The 23,540-nt window shown below is 42.6% G+C and overlaps 1 protein-coding gene across 5 annotated transcripts in view; it reads left to right on the top strand.

Annotated features, from left to right (window-relative positions):
• The window catches only part of KY (kyphoscoliosis peptidase), a 105,157-nt gene that overhangs the window by 45,764 nt on the left and 35,853 nt on the right, over positions 1 to 23,540 (top strand). For all 5 annotated transcript variants that reach the window (XM_077488646.1, XM_077488643.1, XM_077488642.1 and 2 more), the window contains 2 exons: positions 13,334 to 13,399; positions 15,679 to 15,732. In XM_077488646.1, the coding sequence (XP_077344772.1) occupies positions 13,334 to 13,399; positions 15,679 to 15,732 (120 nt within the window). The remainder of the gene's footprint in view (positions 1 to 13,333; positions 13,400 to 15,678; positions 15,733 to 23,540) is intronic.

Raw genomic sequence — 23,540 nt, 5'->3', positions numbered from 1 at the left:
TTTTATTTTATTGGGATTTTATGTGATAGACCAACACAAAGTGGCACATAATTGTGAAGTGGAAAAAATTGATAAATGCTTTTCAAAATGTTTTATAAATTAATATGTGAAAAGTGTGGCTTGCATTTGCATTCAGCCCCTTTAACTCTGATTCACCTAACTAAAATCTAGTGGAACCAATTGCCTTCAGAAATCACTTACCGTATATACTCGAGTATAAGCCGAGATTTTCAGCCTCTTTTTTGAGGCTGAAAGTGCCCCCCTCGGCTTATACTCGAGTCATCGCTGTCTGCCTGCTCGATCAGCATGTCGAGCAGACAGACAGCGGCCATTCTATAATTCAAAAGCCGCGCCTCCGGCTCCGCCTTCGCCTGTGATAGGCGGAACACTGAATTTCCCAGCAGCCTGTGTTCCGCCTATCACGGACATCGTCTCATCCTCGTCCGTAGTACGAGGATGAGACGATGTCCGTGATAGGCGGAACACAGGCTGCTGGGAAATTCAGTGTTCCGCCTATCACAGGCGAAGGCGGAGGCGCGGCTTTTGAATTTTACAATGGCCGCCGAGGCGCCGACGAAGAGCGGCGATCCTGGCAAGGCACGGGACGGAGGCAAGGCAAGGCACGGCACGGCACGACACGGGACGGAGGCAAGGCACGGGACGGAGGCAAGGAGGCAAGGCACGGGACGGAGGCAAGGGACACAGGCTCGGGACACAGGTAGGCTGGACACACACACACACACACACACACACACACACACACACACACACACACACACACACACACGGACACACACACACAGGGATGGATGGATGGAGACACACACACACAGGGATGGATGGATGGAGACACACACACACAGGGATGGATGGATGGATGGAGACACACACACACAGGGATGGATGGATGGATGGACACACACACACACAGGGATGGATGGATGGATGGACACACACACACACAGGGATGGACGGACGGACACACAGGGATGGACGGACACACAGGGATGGACGGACACACAGGGATGGACGGACACACACACAGGGATGGACAGGCATGTCTCACCCTCGGCTTATACACGAGTCAATAAGTTTGCCAGTTTTTTTGGGGGTAAATTGGGGGCCTCGGCTTATATTCGGGTCGGCCTATACTCGAGTATATACGGTAATTAGCAAATAGAGTCCACCTGTGTGTAATTTAATCTCAGTATAAATACAGCTGTTCTGCGAAGCACTCAGAGGTTTGTTAGAGAACCTTAGTGAGCAAACAGTATCATAATGGCCAAGGAACACACCAGACAGGCCAGGGATAACACTTTGGTGAAAAGTTTAAATAACAGTTAGGTTATAAAAAAAAAAAGACAAGTTTTGAACACCTCACGGAGTACTGTTATCCAAAATTGGAAAGAGTATGTTACAACTGCAAACCTACCAAGACATGGCCGTCCACCTAAACTGACAGGCCGGGCAAGGAGAAAATTAATCAGAAAAGCAGCCAAGAGGTAAGTTATGGTAACTCTGGAGGAGCTGCAGAGATCCACAGCTAAGATGGGAGAATCTGTCCACAGCACAACTATTAGTCTTGCACTACACATATCTGGCCTTTATGGAAGAGTGGCAAGAAGAAAGCCATTATTGAAAGAAAGTCATAAGAACTCCTGTTTGTGAGAACCCATGTGGGGGACACAGCAAACATGTGAAAGAAGGTGCTCTGGTCAGATGAGACCAAAATTGAACTTTTTGACGCACACCATCCCCATCGTGAAACATGGTGGTAGCAGCATCATTTTGTGAGGATGCTGTTCTTCAGCAGGGATAGGGAAGCTGGTCAGAGTTGACAGGAAGTTGGATGAAGCCAAATACAGTGCAATCTTATGCAGCGTACACACGACTGGACTTTTCGACAGCAATGGTCAGACAGAACGAATCCGTCAGACGATTCGATCGTGTGTGGGCTCCATCAGACCTTTGCTGTCCAAAAATCTGACGGACTTTAGAAATAGAGCATGTTTAAAATTTTTCCGACGGACCCAGTACCTGTGGCTATGAACTTCCTTATTCTAGTCCAGTCGTACGTCATCATGTTCAAATCCATCGGACTTTGGTGTGCTTGTGTGTGGCCAAGTCCGTTCATTCGGAAAGTCCGTCGGGAAGATCGTCGGACCTAGTCTGCTGGAAAGTCTTGTCTTGTGTACGTGGCATTAGAAGAAAACCTGGTAAAGTCTGCAAAATACTTGAGACTGGGGTGGAGGTTTACCTTCCAGCAGGACAACAATCCTAAACATACCGCTAGACCTACAATGGAATGGTTTGGATCAAAGCATATTCATGTTAGACTGGCCCAGTCAATGTCCAGACCTAACTCCAATTGAGAATCTGTGGCAAGTCTTGAGATATGCTGTTCAGACGCTCTCCATCCAAGCTGGCAGAGCTTGAGCTATTTTTACAAAGAGGAATAGGCAAAAATGTTACTCAATAGATGTGCAAAGCTGGTAGAGACATCTCCAAAAAGACTTGTAGCTGTAATTGCAGTGAAAGGTCGCTCTACAAAGTATTGACTCAGGTGGGCTGAATACAAATGCACTAGGTATGGATGATTCCGCGCAGGGAGTAAGTACCAGTGGGAAAAATTCAGTAAATAGAATAAAGAGAACTGCTGCCCCTACAAATTACTACCATCTGAGTGGAGTAAATAATTGGAAGGAAAGTGAAGTAGATGTGGGGCTGTTCTGTTGATTCATGTAACTTGCAAATTACAATGTGACATGTGATATGTTATATTAGTAAATAAAAATTATAAAAAATATAATAATTATATGGCTCAATTGAGAAAGTGATGTAACCCTAATGAAAGTGTACAATAATCCACCAATATTAATAAATTCATACGAACCATACACAAGTGCTCAAAACACAATCATTATGCTATATGCAGTTAATAATATTGTAGGCAATAAGGGGTGCGATATTGTAGGAGCAAAGGGGGGATTGTCTCAAGGATGTCACATTGGCTCTAATCCCCAGAGGGGGCTATATATATATATATATATATATATATATATATATATATATATATATATATATATATATATATTATTTATTTATTTTTCTTTTATATTAAACAAATATATTCAGGTAATACATTGCGGTGTCTTTGGCCTTCGGTCTCTAAAATATTACCAATCGTGGTGGCGCGGAGAGCGATCTCTAAATATACCCCAATGGACTACGGTCTCAATAATCTTATGAAAAATGGCCGCTGTACATCTATATGGAACGGGCATATGCGGGCTTTGGTCGCATATATCCCACCAAAAATGGTCGCAACAATCACGTTGGTCATGCTGCACTATATAAAGGAGGTGAGGCAAGCATGGATGTACACTCCAGATGACGTTAGAGTAACAAAACGCATAGGGTGTAGTCAGCATTCGTTCTTGCATCACTTCCGGACGTCGGCGCTGGTGTCAGCATTATGTTTTACTGTTTTGTATTGTACATGAGTATGTGAGTACCTTTCCACATTTTAATGAAATAAAAAGTTTGGAATAGTATTACACTATTGGGGATCCCTCTCTCCTTTACATGGCATATGGTATATGATGGGAGTACTGTCAGACTATCGTGGACCGGCTAGCCTTTAGAGTGCTACACGGTGGCAAATACTGTGAATGTCTTACACCCCAGGAGGAGGAGAAAATTCTGGTGAGTGCAGCCACAATAGGAGCACGGATAAGACACGTATGCTGGTATCACCTTTTGAAAAGTGAACTAGATCAGCGTTATTTCTCACTGGCACAAGAGCACTTGATTGAACACCAATTTTTGAACTTTAGCATGGAATAACTGGACTGCAGTTTTTTCATTTTTTATCGTGGTTTGATTTATTTTATTTGGGCACACTTATCATTCTGCAATTTCTTAATATTTTATATATTTTTTTGGAGATTGATTATTATCTTTTAAACTCATATACTTATTTATATATTTTCACTATTCTCACTTTTCTACTTTTAAGGCAGATGATTGCCTACAATATTATTAACTGCATATAGCATAATGATTGTGTTTTGAGCACTTGTGTATGGTTAGTATGAACTTATTAATATTGGTCGATTATTGTACACTTTGATTAGGGTTACGTCACTTTCTCAGTTGAGCCATATAATTCTTATAATTTTTATAACTTTTATTTATTAAACATATCACCTGTCACATTGTAATTTGCAAGTTGCACGAATAATCAGAACAGCGCCACATCTACTTCACTTTCCTTTGAATACAAATGCATGCCCCACTTTTCACATATTTATTTGTAAAAAAAGTTAAAAACCATTTATCATTTTCCTTCCACTTCACAAATATGTGCCACTTTGTGTTGGTCTATCAAATAAAATACATATATGCTTTTGGTTGTAACATGACAAAATGTGGACATTTTCAAGGAGGCACTGTGTGTATATATGTATGTGTGTGTGTGTGTGTGTGTGTATACACACATATATACACACACACACACACACACACACACACACACACACACACACACACACACAGCAGCTCCTCTGGTGTGCAGTGACAACCATTCTATTAAAAAAAGGGCAGAGATATAACCCTGGGAATTACAGACCAGTCAATTGTATGCAAGCTCTTGGAGGGGATGATAAGGGACTATATACAAAATTTTAGTAATGAGAACAGTATCATTAGCAGTAATCAGCATGGATTCATGAAGAATCGTTCTCGCCAAACCAATCTATTAACCTTCTATGAGGAGGTGAGCTGCCCTCAAGATAAAGGAAGGCCCGTAGACATGGTGTTTCTGGATTTTACAAAAGCATTTGATACAGTTCCTCATAAACATTTACTGTACAAAGTAATGTCACTTGGCATGGACCAGAGGGTGAGTACATGGATTGAAAACTGGCTACAGGGGTGAGTTCAGAGGGTGATGATAAATAGGGAGTACTTTGAATGGGCAGGGGTGGAAAGTGGGGTCCCCCAGGGTTCTGTCCTGGGACCAGTCCTATTTAATTTATTCATAAACGACCTAGAGCAGGGGGTTTCCAAACTATGGCCCTCCAGTTGTTTAGGAACTACAGTTCCTATCATGCCTAGTCATGTCTGTGAATGGCAGAGTTTTACAATGACATGTGGGAAGTGTAGTTCCACATCAGTTGGAGGGCCGGATTTTTATGAGCTCTGACCTAGAGGATGGGGTAAACAGTTCAATCTCTATTTGCGAACGATACTAAGCTAAGCAGGGCAATAACCTCTCTGCAGGATGTGGAAACCTTGCAAAAATATCTGAACAAATTAATGGGGTGGGCAACTGCATGGCAAATGAGGTTTAATGTGGAAAAAATGTAAAATAATGCATTTGGGTGGCAAAAATATGAATGCAATCTACTCATTAGGGGGAGAAGCTCTTGGGGAATCTAGGATGGAAAGGGACCTGGGGGTCCTAGTAGATGATAGGCTATGCAATGCCAAGCTGCTGCTAACAAAGCAAACAGAATATTGCCATGCATTAAAAAGGGGATTAACTCCAGAGATAAAATGATAATAAGACTCTGGTCCGGCTGCACCTAGAGTATGCTGTCCAGTTCTGGGCACCTGTCCTCAGGAAGAATGTACTGGAAATGGAGCGAGTACAGAGAAGGGCAACAAAGCTAATAAAGGGTCTGCAGGATATTAGTTATGAAGGAAGGTTGCGAGCACTGAACTTATTCTCTCTGGAGAAGAGACGCTTGAGAGGGGATATGATTTCAATATACAAATACCATACTGTCAGGTCACCTTGAGGCGAGGTGACAGGTGCACATCGAAGGATCAGGAGTGCACCGCAAGGTTGTGGACCCTACGGCTGACTGCTGCAGACGGGGGACAGATCCCACTGGGGTTAGAGCGTAAGATTCCCCGGGGCGCGGAGTCTAAGAGCCAGCAGGTGTTCACCAGAGCCTCCAGTGGTGAGGATGGACTTGGCTGCAACTGGCTCCAGGTCGCGACCCCCAGGGTCCCCCAGCTCACACCTACAGTAGGCAACAGGAGGATAGGGATGAGGGACAAAGCCAAGGTCGGGGCCACAAGCAGACAAGAATAGTCGGGTACACGCCAAAAGGTCAGGATCACAGGCAAACAAGTATAGTCAAGACACGCCAAAGTCGGTAACGGAAAACAGAAGCAGAGCACACGGCAGGAAACAGGAAGCTAACACACAAAGGAATACACAATGGTTGATCAGCACTGAGGCCTACAGTGCACAGGTTAATATAGGGATCCCTGATAGGGCCTGGGGTGGAGTCATGCTTAGAGGAGAGGTTATAAAAACCGCCAGGTGGAAGTGGCTGGCTTCTTAGTCTGAAGACATGGGGGAAGGTAAGCAAACACAGGAAGATCACTGCATAACCATGACACATACTGGTGACCCCACAATAGGGATAAAACTTTTCCGCGTAAGGGAATTTAATAAGACACACGGCCATTCACTAAAATTAGGGTTGAAAATTGTGTTTATTGTCAATTTCACAAATATCACAAGGAACAACATAAAAGTTAAAACTTTGTGACAACCGCTACTAAACGTAGGCAATGAGTCAGCCTGATGGCTATCGCCCATGGCTTGACTCCTACTAACAAACAATATATTGTATGTAAGGATTGACAAGTTTCGTCTGTTGCGAGGAGTATTTCTTGCTGGAGAGCCTTGTTGTTCACAATAGAACTATATGGAGAAATAATTAGAAAATAAAAGTCGGAGACTAAATCATATAAAGGGGGGGAAGTGACCCAAGTAAGGGCCAATAGCGTTGCTAGGTGGGAGCGGGGAGTACGGGCCGCACCCGGGGGACACCCGCCAGAGGGGTGACACCCGTGGATTGCGGCACCACTAACGCTGCCCTGATGATCTGCACCTCGCTGTGTCCCCAGTGGAGCAGACTGAAGCCGCCTCCTCCTCCTCTCTATTTACATCCAGTGAGGAAGAGGAGCCCGACGGACAAACACTGCTGTGTGTGTATGTACGTGGCCGCGCTGTTCTGAGGTCTGTACGGTACACTAGTTTATTATAAGTAGATGGACGTGTGGGGGGGCGATATGGGAGGGAAGGGGGTGCCTATGCTGATGGGGGGGTCTGCTCTAAGGGGGTGTCTTGTCTATACTGCAGAGGTCTGCACTAAGGGGGGTGTCTTGTCTGCACTAAGGGGGTGTCTATACTGTGGGGGTCTGCACTAAGGGGGGTGTCTTGTCTATACTGTGGGGGTCTGCACTAAGGGGGCGTCTTGTCTATACTGCAGAGGTCTGCACTAAATGGGGGGTGTCTATACTGCGGGGGTCTGCACTAAATGGGGGGGTGTCTATACTGCAGGGGTTTGCACTAAGGGGGTGTCTATACTGATGGATGGTCTGTATTAAGGGGGGGTGTTTATACTGATGGGGGTCTGTATTAAGGGGGGGGTTATACTGATGGGGGGTCTGCACTAAGGGGGGATTCTATACTGATGGGGGGTCTGCACTAAATGAGGGTGTCTATACTGCAGGTGTTTGCACTAAGGGGGTGTCTATACTGATGGGGGGGGGCTTGTATTAAGGGGGTGTTTATACTGATGGGGGTCTGCACTAAGGGGGGATTCTATATTGATGGGGGGGGGTCTGCACTAAATGGGGGTGTCTATACTGATGGGTGGGTCTGTATTAGGGGGTGTTTATACTGTTGGGGGGTCTGCACTAAGGGAGATTCTATACTGATGGGGGTTCTGCACTAAATGGGGGTGTCTATACCTCAGGGGTTTGCAATAAGGGGGGTGTCTATACTGATGGGGGTTTGTATTAAGGGGGTGTCTATACTGATGGGGGTCTGTTTTAAGGGGGTGTTTATACTGATTGTTGGTCTGCACTAAGGGGGGTGTCTATACTGTGGGGGTCTGCACTAAGGGGGATTCTATACTGATTGGGGGGGTTGTACTAAGGGGGATTCTATAATGATGGGGGGGCCTGCACTAAGGGGGATTCTATAATGATGGGGGGACCTGCACTAAGGGGGGATTCTATACTGATGGGGGATTCTGCGCTAAAAGGGGGGTGTCTGCGCTAAGAGTGGGGATTCTACACTGATGGGGGTGTCTGTACTGAGGGAGGGGGTCTGTACTTAGTGGGGGGGTCTGTACTGAGGGGGACAATAGTTGGTGGAGGGGGGGTAACACCAATCTTTTCCGCACCAGGTGACGCCAACCCTAGTGACGCCACTGGTAAGGTGAGAGAGGGAAGTAAAGAAGGGGAAAAAAGATCGTAGAGGGGAGAGAAATTCCTGGGGAGACGCTCATAGATGGACATTCATTAAATTAGAAGAAAAGCAGTTTAACCTTAGGGTTCTTTACTGTAAGAGCGGTAAGGATGTGGAACTCCCTTCCATGGGCAGTGGTTTTAGCGGGGAGCATCGATAATTAAATTTTTTTGAAAAAAAATGGCAAACGTTGATATAAAAAACTGCTGGCCCTGCATTGTACTTGATGACTTCAGAGTGTGACCAAAGAGGACTAGTCACTTCAGAGGTCCAGTTGCACAGTGTGGTAGAAGCCTGCCAGAGAGGGGAATAAGGTAAGTATTTGAACTTATTCCTCTATCCCTAAACTTAATGAGCATTTATAACCCTTTCACTGCAACAGTTCTTTTTTTAATATTCCAGAATAGGGCTTTAAAGATGAATTGCTCCAAAAGGCCTATAGCTACAGAGACTATTGAGTGGTTGTTTTCAATTGCTTTAAAGAGGAAGTAAACCCTGATGAGTTTACTTATTCTCTCATACCCTGCAAAGGTAAAGCATAATGGACTACTATGCATCGCATAGTAGTCCATTATGTGTCACTTACCAGACACAGGAGCCAGCGAAGTCAGCACTGTCCCCTGTAGTCCGGAGCCTCCATCTTCTCGGTGGGTCTCGCTGCTCCGCCGCTGTCATTCGGCGAAGCCGTGATGACGTCACTCCCACACATGCACACGGGAGCCGCCACTCGCGGCATATCACCGTTGACAGCGGCGCGCTCAGTGCGCCTGCGCGCCGCTGTCTATGGCGCATGCGCCGTAGACAGCGGTGCCTGTCTTTCGGCAAATATCTCCTAAACTGTGTAGGTTTAGGAGATTTTTCTTGGACCAACAGGTAAACCTTAATCTAGGCTTACCTGTAGGTCAAAGTGGTTTGTAAGGGTTTACAACCACTTTAAATGCTTGTTCATAAAATTGAAATACTTTAGTTAGGGACAGAAAAAAACGTTATCAAAGTACATAGGACATGTAGTCTTTCTGTCCTACTGCTGCGTCCACCCTTCCACTTGCTAACAATTCCTGGCTCTTAAAATAAAAGCCTGAAGTTGTGTAAATACAGCAGCTCTGGCAGCTGCTGTTGTCATAAAAGACCTTCTGTTTAGCAACACTGTTTTGATGCGAAATACAGAGATACAGCGCAACATTGTTACTTTTGTATATACTTTGTTTCATTCATCTGCAATATGCTAACAGAAGTATCTTTGAATACAATCAACAGTGGTTGTATAGTCATAGAAATGACTTTTACCTACAGGAAAGCCTATAATAAGGCTTACCTGTAGGTAAAAAAAATATCTCCTAAACCTGTACAGTTTAGGAGATTTTCCCCTCCCAATGCGCCACTGACTGCAGCGGTGCATGCGCACAGGGGATTCTCGGCTGAAAGTCCGGCAGACGCCGGACCCTGCTGGAAAGTAATCTCCCGCGCGCGAGTGGCGATATTGTGGCTCCGGCCACTCACAGCGCCGGAGCTGTGATACCCGGAAGAAACGCAGAGGGAACATGTCATCTCCCTCGGCGTGGATCGGGCCAGATGTCGGGACCTTGTTCTAAGGTAAGTATTTCATAATGAGCTAGTATGCGGTGCCAGGGCCGCTGATAGGCCAGTACAGCTGACCCTGTTGTACCAGGCCCCACCAGCAGGGGGGCCCGGGCAACCTGAACAGAGAACTAATGTAAAAAAAAAATCCTCCAGCCACCATGACCAAACGTTGTTCCAACCAACAACAAACCGCCCCTACCCCACCCCACCAAATTTTGAAATTTTTTTTATTCCAATAGCTCAACGTGTTTATGTAGGTGGCGGCAGGGGAAGGGACTATTTCTCCTATATCGGGTGCGGAAGAATGTCAGAATGTCTCTTCCGTGCCCGCGTCCTCTATAGTGCCTTTCCTGGCGCCACGGAGTGATTCCTCCCCCTCTGCTCTGTTCCTCACTTGGCCTGAGAGAAGAAGCAGTGAAGCGAGTGGCGGTGCCGGCGGGAGAAGAAAAAAAAGGCATCTGACCGGAATAGTTTGTGGGCACTCGCACTTCAGTCCAGGCAGCAGCAGGATCAGGGAGGAAGTGACTCCTGGGGCTCGGCTAACACAGGTATGTGCTTGCTGGGGGGGGAGGATTCAAGATCCATTACTACTGCAGCAGCATCTATACATTATGGCATTGGCGGCATGGGTGGAACTGTCTGCAGGTAGTACATGCATTATGCTTGCAGACAGTGCCACCCATGCCGCCAATGCCATAATGTGCTGCAGGCAGTGCCACCCTTGATGCTAATGCCATAACACATGTGCTGCCTGCAGAGACAGTGCCCCCCATGCCGCCAATGGCATTATTGGCAGCATGGGTGGCACTGTCTGCAGCACAATATGGCATTGGCGGCATGGGTGACACTTTCGTCAGGCAGCACATGCGTTATGGCATTAGTGTCATGGGTGGCACTGTCTGCAGCACAATATGGCTTTGGCGGCAAGGGTGCCACTGTCTGCAGGTAGCACATGCACATGTGCTGCCTGCAGAGACAGTGTCACGCATGCTGCCAATGACGTAATGTGCTGCAGAGACCGTTTCAAGGCGGGGTCTGGGGAGGGGCCAGGGGTGGAGTCCGAGGTGGGGCTGAAGGAGGGACCAGGGGTGGAGCTGAAGGGGGCCCCATCAGGTAAGCTGTACGGGGCCCCATGATTTCTATCAGCGGCCCTGTGCGGTGCATACTAGCTCATTATGCCTTTTCCTTTGCAGGTCAGGAAAAAAAAAACTTCAGCGGCTATACAACCGCTTTAAGTTTCTCAATAATCTGTGATAAAAAGTATTACTATTCTGGGGTTTAAGAAATGTTTAGAATGAGTGAACCAAGGAACCCATTTTTGTATCATATAAGTGATTTGTTTTGTGTAGGGTGTGAAATATTTTTCCATGAGGTTAATATTGTTTATACGTATAGAAATTTATCATATTATTATTGGAGCTGGGAGACTCTAATAAATGCACCACTTCCTTTACATATGAAAGAACAATGTATACCCAAAAAGCACAAAATTGGAGTTTCAAGGTGTGGAAAAATCAACCAAAAGCAAAATTTGCAAGAAAATATTGTATAAAGATTATAAAATTTAGGCCATAATGGACCCCAATAGTCAAGGTACAAAAGTGTGATTGCCTCTACATGTTTCACCACAAACGTGGCTTCTTCTGGAGCTTTTGTAGAACCTTGCTATTTAATAATTGCCACTAAAACCAGTATTGGTACCTAATAATACATTTACATTATGAACATCACATTGAGATTATCTGATGGATACACGCTCAGCCTTTCAAAATGGTCTTGGTTCCAAATGATCCCCTGGACCCATCAAGAGGTTTTATGGGGAACGTGTGTGCCAAGAAAAGAGGAAAAAGAGGCATTGCCCTATTGCAGCACCTGTGGAATTACCTCAGGTGTTGCGATAGGGAAATGCCTCTTTTTTTTTTTTTTTTGGTTGATTTTTCCGCACCTTAAAACTCAAATTTTGGGCTTTTTGGGTATACGTTGTTCTGTCATTGTTTATACATAATTTCAATTGGGCTAGAGGTACTGATGAGGATTTCCAGTGGTATGCAATCAACCAATGTATTGCCACACATAATGTGTGGATCAGTCTCAAGTTATGAATGGGTAGCCCTGTGATTGGGGAAAATAAAAGGCAGTTGTGGAATGAGAATTTTATAACATTGTCAGAGATTTTGGATGCAAAGCTTTCCAATTGCTTCCATATTTGTGAAACTTTCCCACATTCCCAGAAGATATGTGTGAATGAACCTGCTGAGATGCAGCCTCTGAAACATGTTTGAGGGAAAAATAGCATCAAGTTTTATAGGTGTATAATTCCATCTTGTAAATAACTTGATTATTAGTGTCTCTTTGATTGTAATTGATCCCTTGCATTTGTGTAGGTTATTGATACATTCATTCATTCCAGTTTTCAGTTGAAACTGATATGTTAAATTATTGTTTTCATTTGTGCATATAGGGAAGTTTACCTTGGCTATCATTGTTGACCAGATTTGAATATACCTGCAATATCAGGCCTATTCCTCTAGGAGACTTCAGACATGTGTTCTCATAAAATGTGTGTGTTTCTGTTATTTGAAAATGTGTTATAGAAAAATACTTTCTTTTTCAAGCAGTCACAAAGCTACAGCATTTGGATCTGTCCGAGCAAGGCTCACAGCTGCACTGAATCCTTAGAGCTGTAACATCATCCCACTGACATCTACAACTCTAATGCCCCGTACACACTCTCGGATTTTCCGACGGAAAATGTTCAATGGGAGCTTTTTATAGGAAATTCCAACCGTGTGTAGGCTCCATCAGATATTTCCCATTGGAATTTCCATCACACAAAATTTGAGCTCTGGATCTTAAATTTTTAGACAACAGAATCCGTCGTCAGAAATTCCGATTGTACGCAATTGCGACACACAAAGTTCCACGCATGCTCAGAATCAAGCAGAAGAGCCGCACTGGCTATTAAACTACATTTTTATCGGCTCGTCGTACGTGTTGTACGTCACCGCGTTCTTGACGTTCACAATTTCCGACCGACTTTGTGTGACGCTGTGTATGCAAGACAAGTTTGAGCCAACATCCATCAGAAAAAATCCATGGATTTTGTTGTCGGAATGTCCAATCGTGTGTATGGGGCATTAGGCATTGTTGGGCCTGGAAGAGTTCACACCCACCAGTAACGGACAACAGACACACTCACCGGAGATTTGCAGTCATGGGATCGCTTGTAAAAAGTGAAAATACATGTATTTACACGCTGATTTATTAACTGAATGGAAATAGAAGAACAGTGGAAGGCAATATTTATTCCCCTTTAACTACTGTAAAAATGTCTAATATAAAATGTATATAGTAACATTTTTGTAGTATGTTTTTATGTAAGGCCCCTGTTTACATTAGCTCAATGTTTATGCGTATTTGATGTACCAACACTGTTTGTACAACATTTTGATAATAAAATGTGTCTCTAAGGTGACAGAAATGATGCAGAGACCAGAAGGCAGGATGACAAAATCCGCTCATCATTCACTAACAAAGGTAAGAAAACGATTTTTTGGCATCTATCCACCAACACCCATTCAAAACTGAAATATACCATAATTGTTGGGTGGGCTGAGGCTTTATATTATCTACTGATAATGTCCAAGCTATGAAAATAACCCCTATGGGTGCTCACCATTAGCTAATGCTGGCCATACAGGTATAGCTTGCCATTCAAAAAATTTCCTTTCAACGACATTCATTCATTTTTCTAATTGTTAGAGGGGTTAAATCAACCTTCTTGTTCAACCACAGTGATGGAACAATTTGAAGGAGTGGGATAGAAATGTTTCTCAAACAAATGCATTTCTAACATCGTATGTGGTTTTTGTTCCAGAATTACATTCATTATAAAATGTAATGTTAAAAGCAATTAAAGGTTTTGAACAACATTCATTCAGTCATCAAATGTACAAAGAATTTTCATTTGTATGAATACTCCCTTTTGAAAATCAATTAGTATATTCCCAGTATAAGACCATTTGAGCAACAACTTTAAAATGTTTAGTGCTCATACTAGTTAGTTGTACCATTGTAGGACATTTATTAAAACGGTTATAGTATTACCATTCAGGTAATGCCATGTGATACATTGCCACCTTACTGTTAATAGCAAAATTGAACTGCTTTGTAATTATTCTCTGTACTCAGTCCCTGTCATGGAAGTCTGATGTCATGTGTTTGTATGTAATTGCATGCAATAGGAAAACATAAAGGACTGTAGGCTCAATTTTAGTATCCTATCATGATGGCAAAAACTATATCATTATCATATTTTTCTGCAATCAGAAGCAACAAGTGCTGAATAATAACTCCATGACAAAAAAAAAATGTGCCAAATAACTTTCAATTGAGTGAATTAAAAGAAGTCTATGGTCAGAGCATAAACCTTTTCATTTTTATAACAAAAGCATTGTAATATCGATATAAGCTTTGTGCTGACTGCCTCCTAGCCTTTTAAAGTGATCGTACGGGTTGTTTTTTTTTTTTTAATAAACATATCATACTTATCTCCACTGTGCAACTCATTTTGCACAGAGTGGCTCTGAACCTCGTGTTTGGGGCCCCCCACGCGGTTCCTCCCCATATCAGATAACCCCCTGGAAGAAGTGCTCTCCTGAGGAGGTTACCTTGCGGGCGCTCCCAAGTACAGCATTCGGCGTCCATAGCAATGTATGACTTGACCCCGCCCCCCGGCGCCTGCATCATTAGATTTGATTGACAGCAGTGGGAGCCAATGGCTGCGCTGCTATCAATCTATCCAATCAAGAGCCGAGAACCCCGGGCAGAGAGACAGCACGTCCCCGCTGGGTCAAGTTCCAGGGCTCAGGTAAGTGAATTCTGTGACACAGCAGTGCCTACTGTTTAAAGGGTTAAACAGTGAATGGATTAGATGAAGGTTTAAAACGTATGTACATATGTTTAAGTTTTAAATTTTTCATCGAAACCTTGAGGATAAGGCCAAGGACCTGTGACCAGGGATGCTGTAAGAAATCACGGGACCCCATACAGCCTATCCTACAGGCCCCCCTCCCAAAAAATATTAAAATTATATTTTCATTAAAAAAACACTAAAATTATTATTATTATTAGCGGGCAGCAGGGGGAATCAAATCCTGGACAGAGAAGGGGATTGGTGAGGTATGGGGGGGGGGGGCAATTACAGGAACCAATCCCCTGTATGTTTCTCTCTGCAGCAGCTGAAAGCCAATGGGAGAGAGAAAGGGAGAAGGCCAGCTTTTAGCTGCTGCAGGGAGAGACACCCAGTTGCTCTAATTGCCACCCCGCCCCACCGCTTTATGGATCACCCCTTCTACTGCCCATGTCTGATTCTCCAGCTGCCTGGCCCCTCCCTGCTGGCCTCGGCCCTGTATAGGAGGACTGGTGCTACCCCCTTATCTGCAGCCCTGCCTGTGACAATGAGCTTTGGGCTTGTGTCAATGGCATCAGTATGAGACTCTTCTAAGGCCATTCAGATTTCGCTGACATGTGCATGTGATTTGCAGTTCACCTACTTCTGACCTGCATCTGACCAACTTCAAATGGGTTTTGGATTACCAATGACTTGCATGGGGAAGAAAAACCCTGCCAAAGTGAACAAAAGACTATGCACATCATACAGTGTGCATGTTGTGTAGTTTTTTAAAACTGTATAATGATAATATGCAGAGATTGAATGATTGATGTTGGTAAATAAGAGTGCATCAAATACATGATCTCACAGAAAACGTGCAGTACATGCAGTAAAGTGACTTCATGATATATTTTTATTTAAGGATTTCAGAATAATGATGAGGATATAGCGAATGTGAAATGTCATCAAAATGCTGGTGAGTAAATAATTCTGCTTTTTTTTTAGGGGCAAAATATATCAAATGCTAGCTATACCTTTTTTATCATCTTCGGGGCTTTCAGTTAGCTGACTGCCCCTTAATTCGTAGCAGAATCAGGGGATTAAATAAAAATTGCCATGTGAATCAATGAAAACATCTTCTGGCTGTCACTGCAGAGGTTTTGATCAATCGCCACAATTTTTTTTGGCCCTTCAAAGCTGGGTAACAATTGAAATGCTGGGTGACAGATTGTTGGGATTGACTGCTGATGGAAATCTGCAAAGTTGTAAATAAAATTGGCAGGTATGTGGCCAGCATTAGGGCCTACTTACATGCGTTACATAGCTAAGGGAGTTTACACCTGCCTCAGAAATTCTCCTACTCTGGCAACTAGAATGAATTGATACTGGATACAGGAGAACCTCTGTTCTCCCTCAGAGCCAATTCACAACATTGCAGTGCATTAGTACATGTAAGTTATGTCGCATCGGGGTTGATTTACTAAAACTGAAGAGTGCAAAATCTGGTGCAGCTCTGCATAGAAACCAATTCGCTTCCAGGTTTTCTATCAAAGTTTAATTGAACAAGCTGAAGTTAGAAGCTGATTGGCTACCATACACTGCTGCACCAGATTTTGCACTCTCCAGTTTTAATAAATCAACCCCATTGTGTTAAGGCATACAATTAGATCAGAAGAGTTAAAGAACATTCGCCTAATAGAAAACAGAGCCTAAAACTATAAGCTAAGAATATTTGACCAGAAGAGAATTTTTTGAGTGAGACCTCTGCACTCCTACGTATGGGGTGTATTTATACAAAAATGGCAGAGCTATCTGTCCTGTGAAACTGCATTCATGTGAAAATGGGAGCAAAAGCAAATGTTGTTAGGCTATTTTCTCTCCAATTCAAAGGTTTTTCATTTATAAGACTAGAAAGAATCAGGAAAATACCACATTATGGAGCTGATGACCATAGTAAGTAAGTCGTTTTTGGGGTCATTCGTTATGATCGAAATTCGTTATTTTCAAATAAATTCGTAATGTCGGAAAGATTTGAATTTGTTACATTACATTCATTTCGATGCGGTATTCGTTATTTCAATTTGTAAAAATATGAAATTCGAAAATCGGAAGATTCGAAAATGTGAAAATCCGAAAATAAGAACCAAAATTTGAAAATCTGAAATAATAACTAACTAATCATAACTAACTAATAAATTATGGGTATTGTAATTTTCTTTCAAATTTGGCTGTTGGTGAACGTAACGAATACGAATTTATCCGAAGTTACAAATTATCCAAAATAAAGAATGCCTGCCGCATCTAAGCGAATGGATTTTTTTTTAAATAATTTGTTACATTGCATTCATTATTTTGGATAATTCGTATTCGTTACGTTCACTAACAGCCAAATTTGAAAGGAAATTCCAATACCTATATTTAATAGATAGTAATAGTTATTATTTAGGATTTTTGAATTTTCAGGTTTTCTTAATTTCGCATTTTTGTTCTTTTGAATTTTCAGATTTTCATTCTTATTTTTGGATTTTTGAATTTTGGATTTTCATTCTTTTGAATTTTCAGATTTTTGTTCTTTCGAATTTTTGAAATTGTGTAAAAATTCCTTAAATGGGTTTCCGTTAGTATGAATTAGCAAATTTGTCAAATTTCATAGAAAAACAAATTTGGAACAAAACTAATTACACATGTCTAGTAACTCCACATTTGTTCAGAAAAAATATATATACCCCTCTGGATGATCAATGTACATTACAAGGATTTTAACAGACTTTGTTACAGAGTCTTACCTTTTGTTATTCTAAAGAAATCCCTGTATGTTTGACTGTGTCCATGTGGAAAGTGAATCTGATGGTAGTAGTTTCATATTTGTTAGCTGCTGCACCTGCAGGGCTCTGAGGAAAATTGCAGGGTCTGCATCCTTTTAGATTTACAATTGGGAATATCTTGCTAAAAATGTAATCTTTGTTGCAGGGGTTGCCTGATATCTGACTTGTATCTTAGTGTAGACTTCTGGGAAAATAAGGACACAAAAAGGAAATTATGTTTCTTGGGGGGTGTTCTGTACATATTTTGTGTACAGAACACCTCCAGGTAGCCATATTGCATTTTACAGAAAATTACAAAGCTGCAGATTGAAAAGGAAAGGTAATTTTTAATAACATTCAATTACGACTATGTCCCAATAGTATATGCTATATTATTTTTTTATTTGCTATTTAATTTTATTTTTATTTCATTGAGTGGAGTTACCTCTAAGGCAGAGAATTAAAAACTCAAATGCCTGTAAAAGCAGTTTTGTTTTGTTTTTAGCTGCACTGTGCATGAGTCCTTTCGTTGTAATGAATCAGCAACTGCAGAGAGTGACCTGCTATACAGTGTTTATTACCACTTTCCTCCATGTGTTCACCTCTCAATTACAGACCAGTTAGCCTAACATCAATAGTATGTAAACCCTTGGAGGGGATGATAAGGGACTATATACAAGATTTTAGTAATGAGAACGGTATAATTAGCAGTAATCAGCATGGATTCATGAAGAATCGTTCTTGCCAAACCAGTTTTTTACTAACCTTCATTGAGGAGGTTAGTTGCCAGCTAGATAAACGAAGGCCCGTAGATGTGCTGTATCTGGATTTTGCAAAAGCATTTGACACAGTTCCCCATAAATGTTTACTGTACAAAATAAGATCCGTTGGCATGGACCATAGGGTGACTACATGGATTGAAAACTGGCTACAAGGGTGAGTTCAGAGGATGGTGATAAATGGTGAGTACTCGGAATGGTCAGGGGTGGGTAGTGTGGTCCCCCAGGGTTCTGTCCTGGGACCAATCCTATTTAATTTGTTTATAAACAACCTGGAGGATGGGGTAAACAGTTTAATCTCTTTATTTACGGATGATACTAGGCTAAGCAGGGCAATAACTTCTCCTCAGGAAACCTTGCAAAAAGATCTGAACAAATTAATGGGGTGGGCAACTACATGGCAAATGAGGTTCAATGTAGAAAAATGTAAAATAATGCATTTGGGTGGCAAAAATATGAATGCAATCTATACACTGGGGGGAGAACCTCTGGGGGAATCTAGGATGGAAAAGGACCTGTGGGTCCTAGTGGATGATAGACTCAGTAATGACATGTAATGCCAAGCTGCTGCTAACAAAGCAAACAGAATATTGGCATGCATTTAAAAGGGGATCAACTCCAGGGATAAAACAATAATTCCCACTCTACAAGACTCTGGTCCAGCTGCACCTGGAGTATGCTGTCCAGTTCTGGGCACCAGTCCTCAGGAAGGATGTAATGGAAATGGAACGAGTACAAAGAAGGGCAACAAAGCAAATAAAGGGTCTGGAGGATATTAGTTATGAGGAAAGGTTGCGAGCACTGAACTTATTCTCTCTGGAGAAGAGACACTTGAGAGGGGATATGATTTCAATATACAAATACCATACTGGTGAACCCACAATAGGGATAAAACTTTTTTGCAAAAGGGAGTTTAACAAGACTTGTGGCCACTCATTAAAATTAGAAGAAAAGAGGTTAAACCTTAAACTACATAGAGGGTTTGTTACTGTAAGAGAGGCAAGGATGTGGTCTCAGTGGGCGGCATTGATAGTTTCAAGAAACTAATGGATAAGCACCTGAATGACCGCAACATACAGGGATATACAATGTAATACTGACATAGAATCACACACACAGGTTGGACTTGATGAACTTGTGTCTTTTTTCAACCTCACCTACTATGTAACTATGTAATATGACCTTGTTTAATGAGTAATGTGGTTAACGTTTTGAAAGACGAGCGTTTTGAAAGATGAGCAACTTTTTTTTTTTAATCCTGACTCGGTTTTCGAGCGTTGTCTCGCAAAACGAGCTAATGTGGTGTGCAGTACTGAATTGGCCAGAGGTGCAGGGGCGCCGGTGACATTCGGAACAGTTCGGAACAAATTATCTTTGTTTCAAATTATCTTAAATTCCATTGACTTCTATGGGGAAACTCACTTTGATATGCGAGTGCTTTGGATTACAAGCATTCTCCTGGAACGGATTATGCTCGTAATCCAAGGTTCCACTGTATATTAATGAGGAAGGTGAGTTAGGCTATACATAACAATAACAACTTATATTGTAAAAATGTATATCATACTGTTAGAAACTTTGACTTCTATCTATATCAACCTTGTCTTTTAGTATTCATTAGTGAGCACTCTGTTATCTCTACACTAATACACTGCTTAAAGTGGAACTAAACCCATCAATTTAATGATTTTAAAATACATTTCCAACACGCCGGAAATGCTGTCACATTTGCTTGTGCTCACAACCAAACTGTCAAACCAACAAATGGCTGGAGTCATAACTGACCACTTTTGCAGTATTATGGCAGTTACAGATTAAACAGAGGCTTGGGCATCATTCACACTGGGCGGATCCATCCAAGTGAAATCCACCTGTTCAGAGGGGGATCTCTCCGCTGAGCAGGTGGATGACAGGTCAGTGTCTTCAACGCTATGCAGAGCAGACAAGGACAGAGTCCACTCTCCTCTATGGGGCAGTTGGATGGAAACGGACTGCATGTCCATTTCCTCCTGATTGTCATCCGATCCGACCTGCTGGAGGGATGTCGAATTTATCGCCATTTGTCTATTTTCAGTGAATTTTGTCAGATCGGATGCCAGGCGGGTGTCCGCTGACATCCGCCTCCACATAGAAGTGAATGGGTGGCCCTATAGGGTCCACCTGAAAAACACAGGCGGACCTGATTAGTCGGATGGTGTGAAAGGGGCCTTAGATGGCAGCTTCCTTGTCTAAAAAGGATGGAAAAGTTTGTTAGGCCCGTAATATTGAGCAAGAGGGTAGTGCCACATCCAGTATTAGAAAAAAGAAAGAGAAATCCCCTATGTGGTGGACTTTTAAGGCAAGATAATTTTTCAAAAGATTTAATGAAGTGTTTTAATGTTGTTCAAAAAGTATTTATTAGAAAAATATACATAGAAAAAATATACAGGGAATGTTTAAAACACCATCTAAAGCTTATACACCGTCCTAAATATTATAGGTAAAATCGCCCAAAGAAAATTGCTGAACTTCTTTTGGACTACAGGAGTCCATTGATTTTGTTTGCGTGATTTTACCACAATTTGTTGTTCGACAATTGTGGCAAAATCGCACCTCAATTTGGGTGCCATTAAAAGTGACAGGGATCGCTGTCCCGCGTTTTTGCATTGATTCTGAATCACAGGCAGAATTGCTGCGATTCCGATCCAGAACGCCATAGTGTTAACGGAGCCTTAAAATTACAAGCCAATTCAATAAAACATTGCAAGCAGCAAAGTTCAAACCATGAAAACCAATTGTAATACATTATGAACAAGCCTTACATCAGGAAAATGAAACTTGGCTGGTGGCAAATGGCAATGAGTTACTGTACTTGCATTAAGCTGGGTTTACCGCTAAAGTATGCACTTCCCTTTGGTATACTTTTCACTGAAATCAATGTAAAATCATCAAACAATGCATGTCAGCACATGCATTCGTATGCATATCAGCACTCATCAAGAATCTTAGACCGAGGTAGTTCCCACCACGCCAGCTGGAGCCAGGAATGGTGGTGTGTGATAATGGCTCAAACTTCCTGTCCACCCTAAGCCCCTGTACACACAACCAAATCCGTCGGATTTTGCCCGTCGGATTTTGCCCGTCGGATTTTGTCCGAAACTGTTGCATACACACGGTCGGACAAAGTTGGCGAAAAATCCGATCTTTCAGAACGTGATGATGTAATTTCGTTACGATGGGACTACATTCAGGCTAGAAGCCAATAGCTTTGATGTAGGAATTTGATCTGAGCATGCGTGGCACTTGGTCCGATCAAAATTCTCTACACATGATCGGAGTATGTCAATCGGCCCAGTTGGTCGGGAAATAATTCCAACATGTTGGAAAATTGGGTCTGACGGATATTCCGACTGAATCAGTCCGATGCATACCACACACAGTCGGATTATCCAACGACACGGTCCGATAGGACACATTCCGATGGATTCTCCGACCGTGTGTACAAGGGCTTAGACAGGGAAAGTTGACACATGTGCCATGCCTGGCACATGTCCTCAATTTGGTGGTGCAGCATTTCCTAAATATGTACCCAGGGTTACAAGATGTGCTAAAGCTGGCCAGAAGAGTCTGTAGCCATTTCAGGCGGTCCTACACAGCCAGTGCTCGGTTGGCTGAAATTCAGTGGGAAACCCATCTGTCCATAAACCGCCTGATTTTATGACATGCCCACCAGGTGGAACTCAACTTTGTCAATGCTGCACCAGCTATACATGCAGCAGAGGGCCGTCAACGAGTACCTGTGTGAATACGGCACAATGACAGGCTCAGGCCACCACTGCTTTTTTTTTTCCCCACGCCAATGGCTGATCATTAAGGATGCATGCTCTGTACTGTCATGATTTGAGGAGGCCACAAAGATGGTGAGCCGTGACAGTGTATGAATCAATTATGCAATCCCTGTTGTGTTCCTGCTGGAGCAGACATTATGGAAAAGGGCACTGGAGGCAGAGCAGCAGGAGGAAGAGGAGGACTTCCTTTCCTCTCAAGGTCCACTTTATCCAGACACTATCATTCCTATGTCACAGAACACACAGGAGGAAAGAGGGGAGGAGGAGGAGGATTCTGGCACTTTCATAGGCTTTGTAGAATAGGAAGACATGCGTCAATCTGTAGGCGATGGCTTTCCAACCCGAGGACCCTTGGGAGTAGTATGTGGCTGGGAGGAGGAAATTCCTGATGCTGTCATCCTGAGTGACTCTGTGGAGTCTGCTTCTCAAGCCTTGGCAAGCCTTGAGGCGCATGGTCAACCTCATGCTTCAAAGCCTGCAAAAGGACCCAAGAATATGTGGCATAAAACGGGGCACAATTGTTTCATCAAGAGCATCTCTATAATGTAATGGTGGGAGGGCACCCCTGATACCCAAAGAGTAATTTTTCTGCACCTGTTTTGACAGGTACATATCATTGCAATTTTTTTTTGCCTTCATCAGGAGAACCACTATAGGGTTAATGTGGGAAGGCACCCCCGGCACCCAAAGATTCATTTTTCTGCACCTGTTTGACAGGTGTATATTATTGCAATTTTTACAGCAAGGCCAAGTCTTGCTTTCATCAAGAGTACCCCTATAGGTTAGGGTGGGAAGGCGCCACCGACACCCAAAGACCAATTTTTACGCACCTGTTACTTCTATACAAAATAAATTGTATAGAATGCCAGTTCCTTGCAATTTTGCTGTGCCACATCCAATAATTGAGAACTAGCAAAAAAAAAACCCTGGTGGTAGACTTTAAAGGCACGTACAGAGAATAAAAAAGTAAATAAGAAACAAAATGTATTAATTGAACTATCATAAAAACATATCATAGAAAAACAGCTTGAACAACATGGTTATCAATGGTATATCGTACAGTAGACTATAGAGCTTGTCACATACGCGTTTCGCGTCCCTTCTATTCAAAAAAACACAAATGACAAGTATTAAGACATGAAAATAGTCATATATGTTGGAAAATATTATAAAGATATCTGTATAGTGTAATTACAAATCAAAATGAAGTGTTAAATAGATATTACGTGATGTTTGTAATTAAAAGCAACGAGACAAATCAGGCATTTTGAGTGATTTCTTAATCTCCAAAGCTCCCAGAAATGGATGGTCTAAGTCTAAGCCAAGACACCTATAGGTGTTTTTACTGCAGGTGGACAACAAGGTCCACAATAT

The sequence above is a fragment of the Lithobates pipiens genome, unplaced genomic scaffold (assembly GCF_037356315.1).
Source record: "Lithobates pipiens isolate NorthernLeopardFrog02 unplaced genomic scaffold, aLitPip1_a1.2 Scaffold_18, whole genome shotgun sequence".
NCBI lineage: Eukaryota > Metazoa > Chordata > Amphibia > Anura > Ranidae > Lithobates > Lithobates pipiens.
The sequence above is the reverse complement of the archived record's forward strand: the minus strand, read 5'-3'. Positions and strand labels throughout refer to the sequence as shown.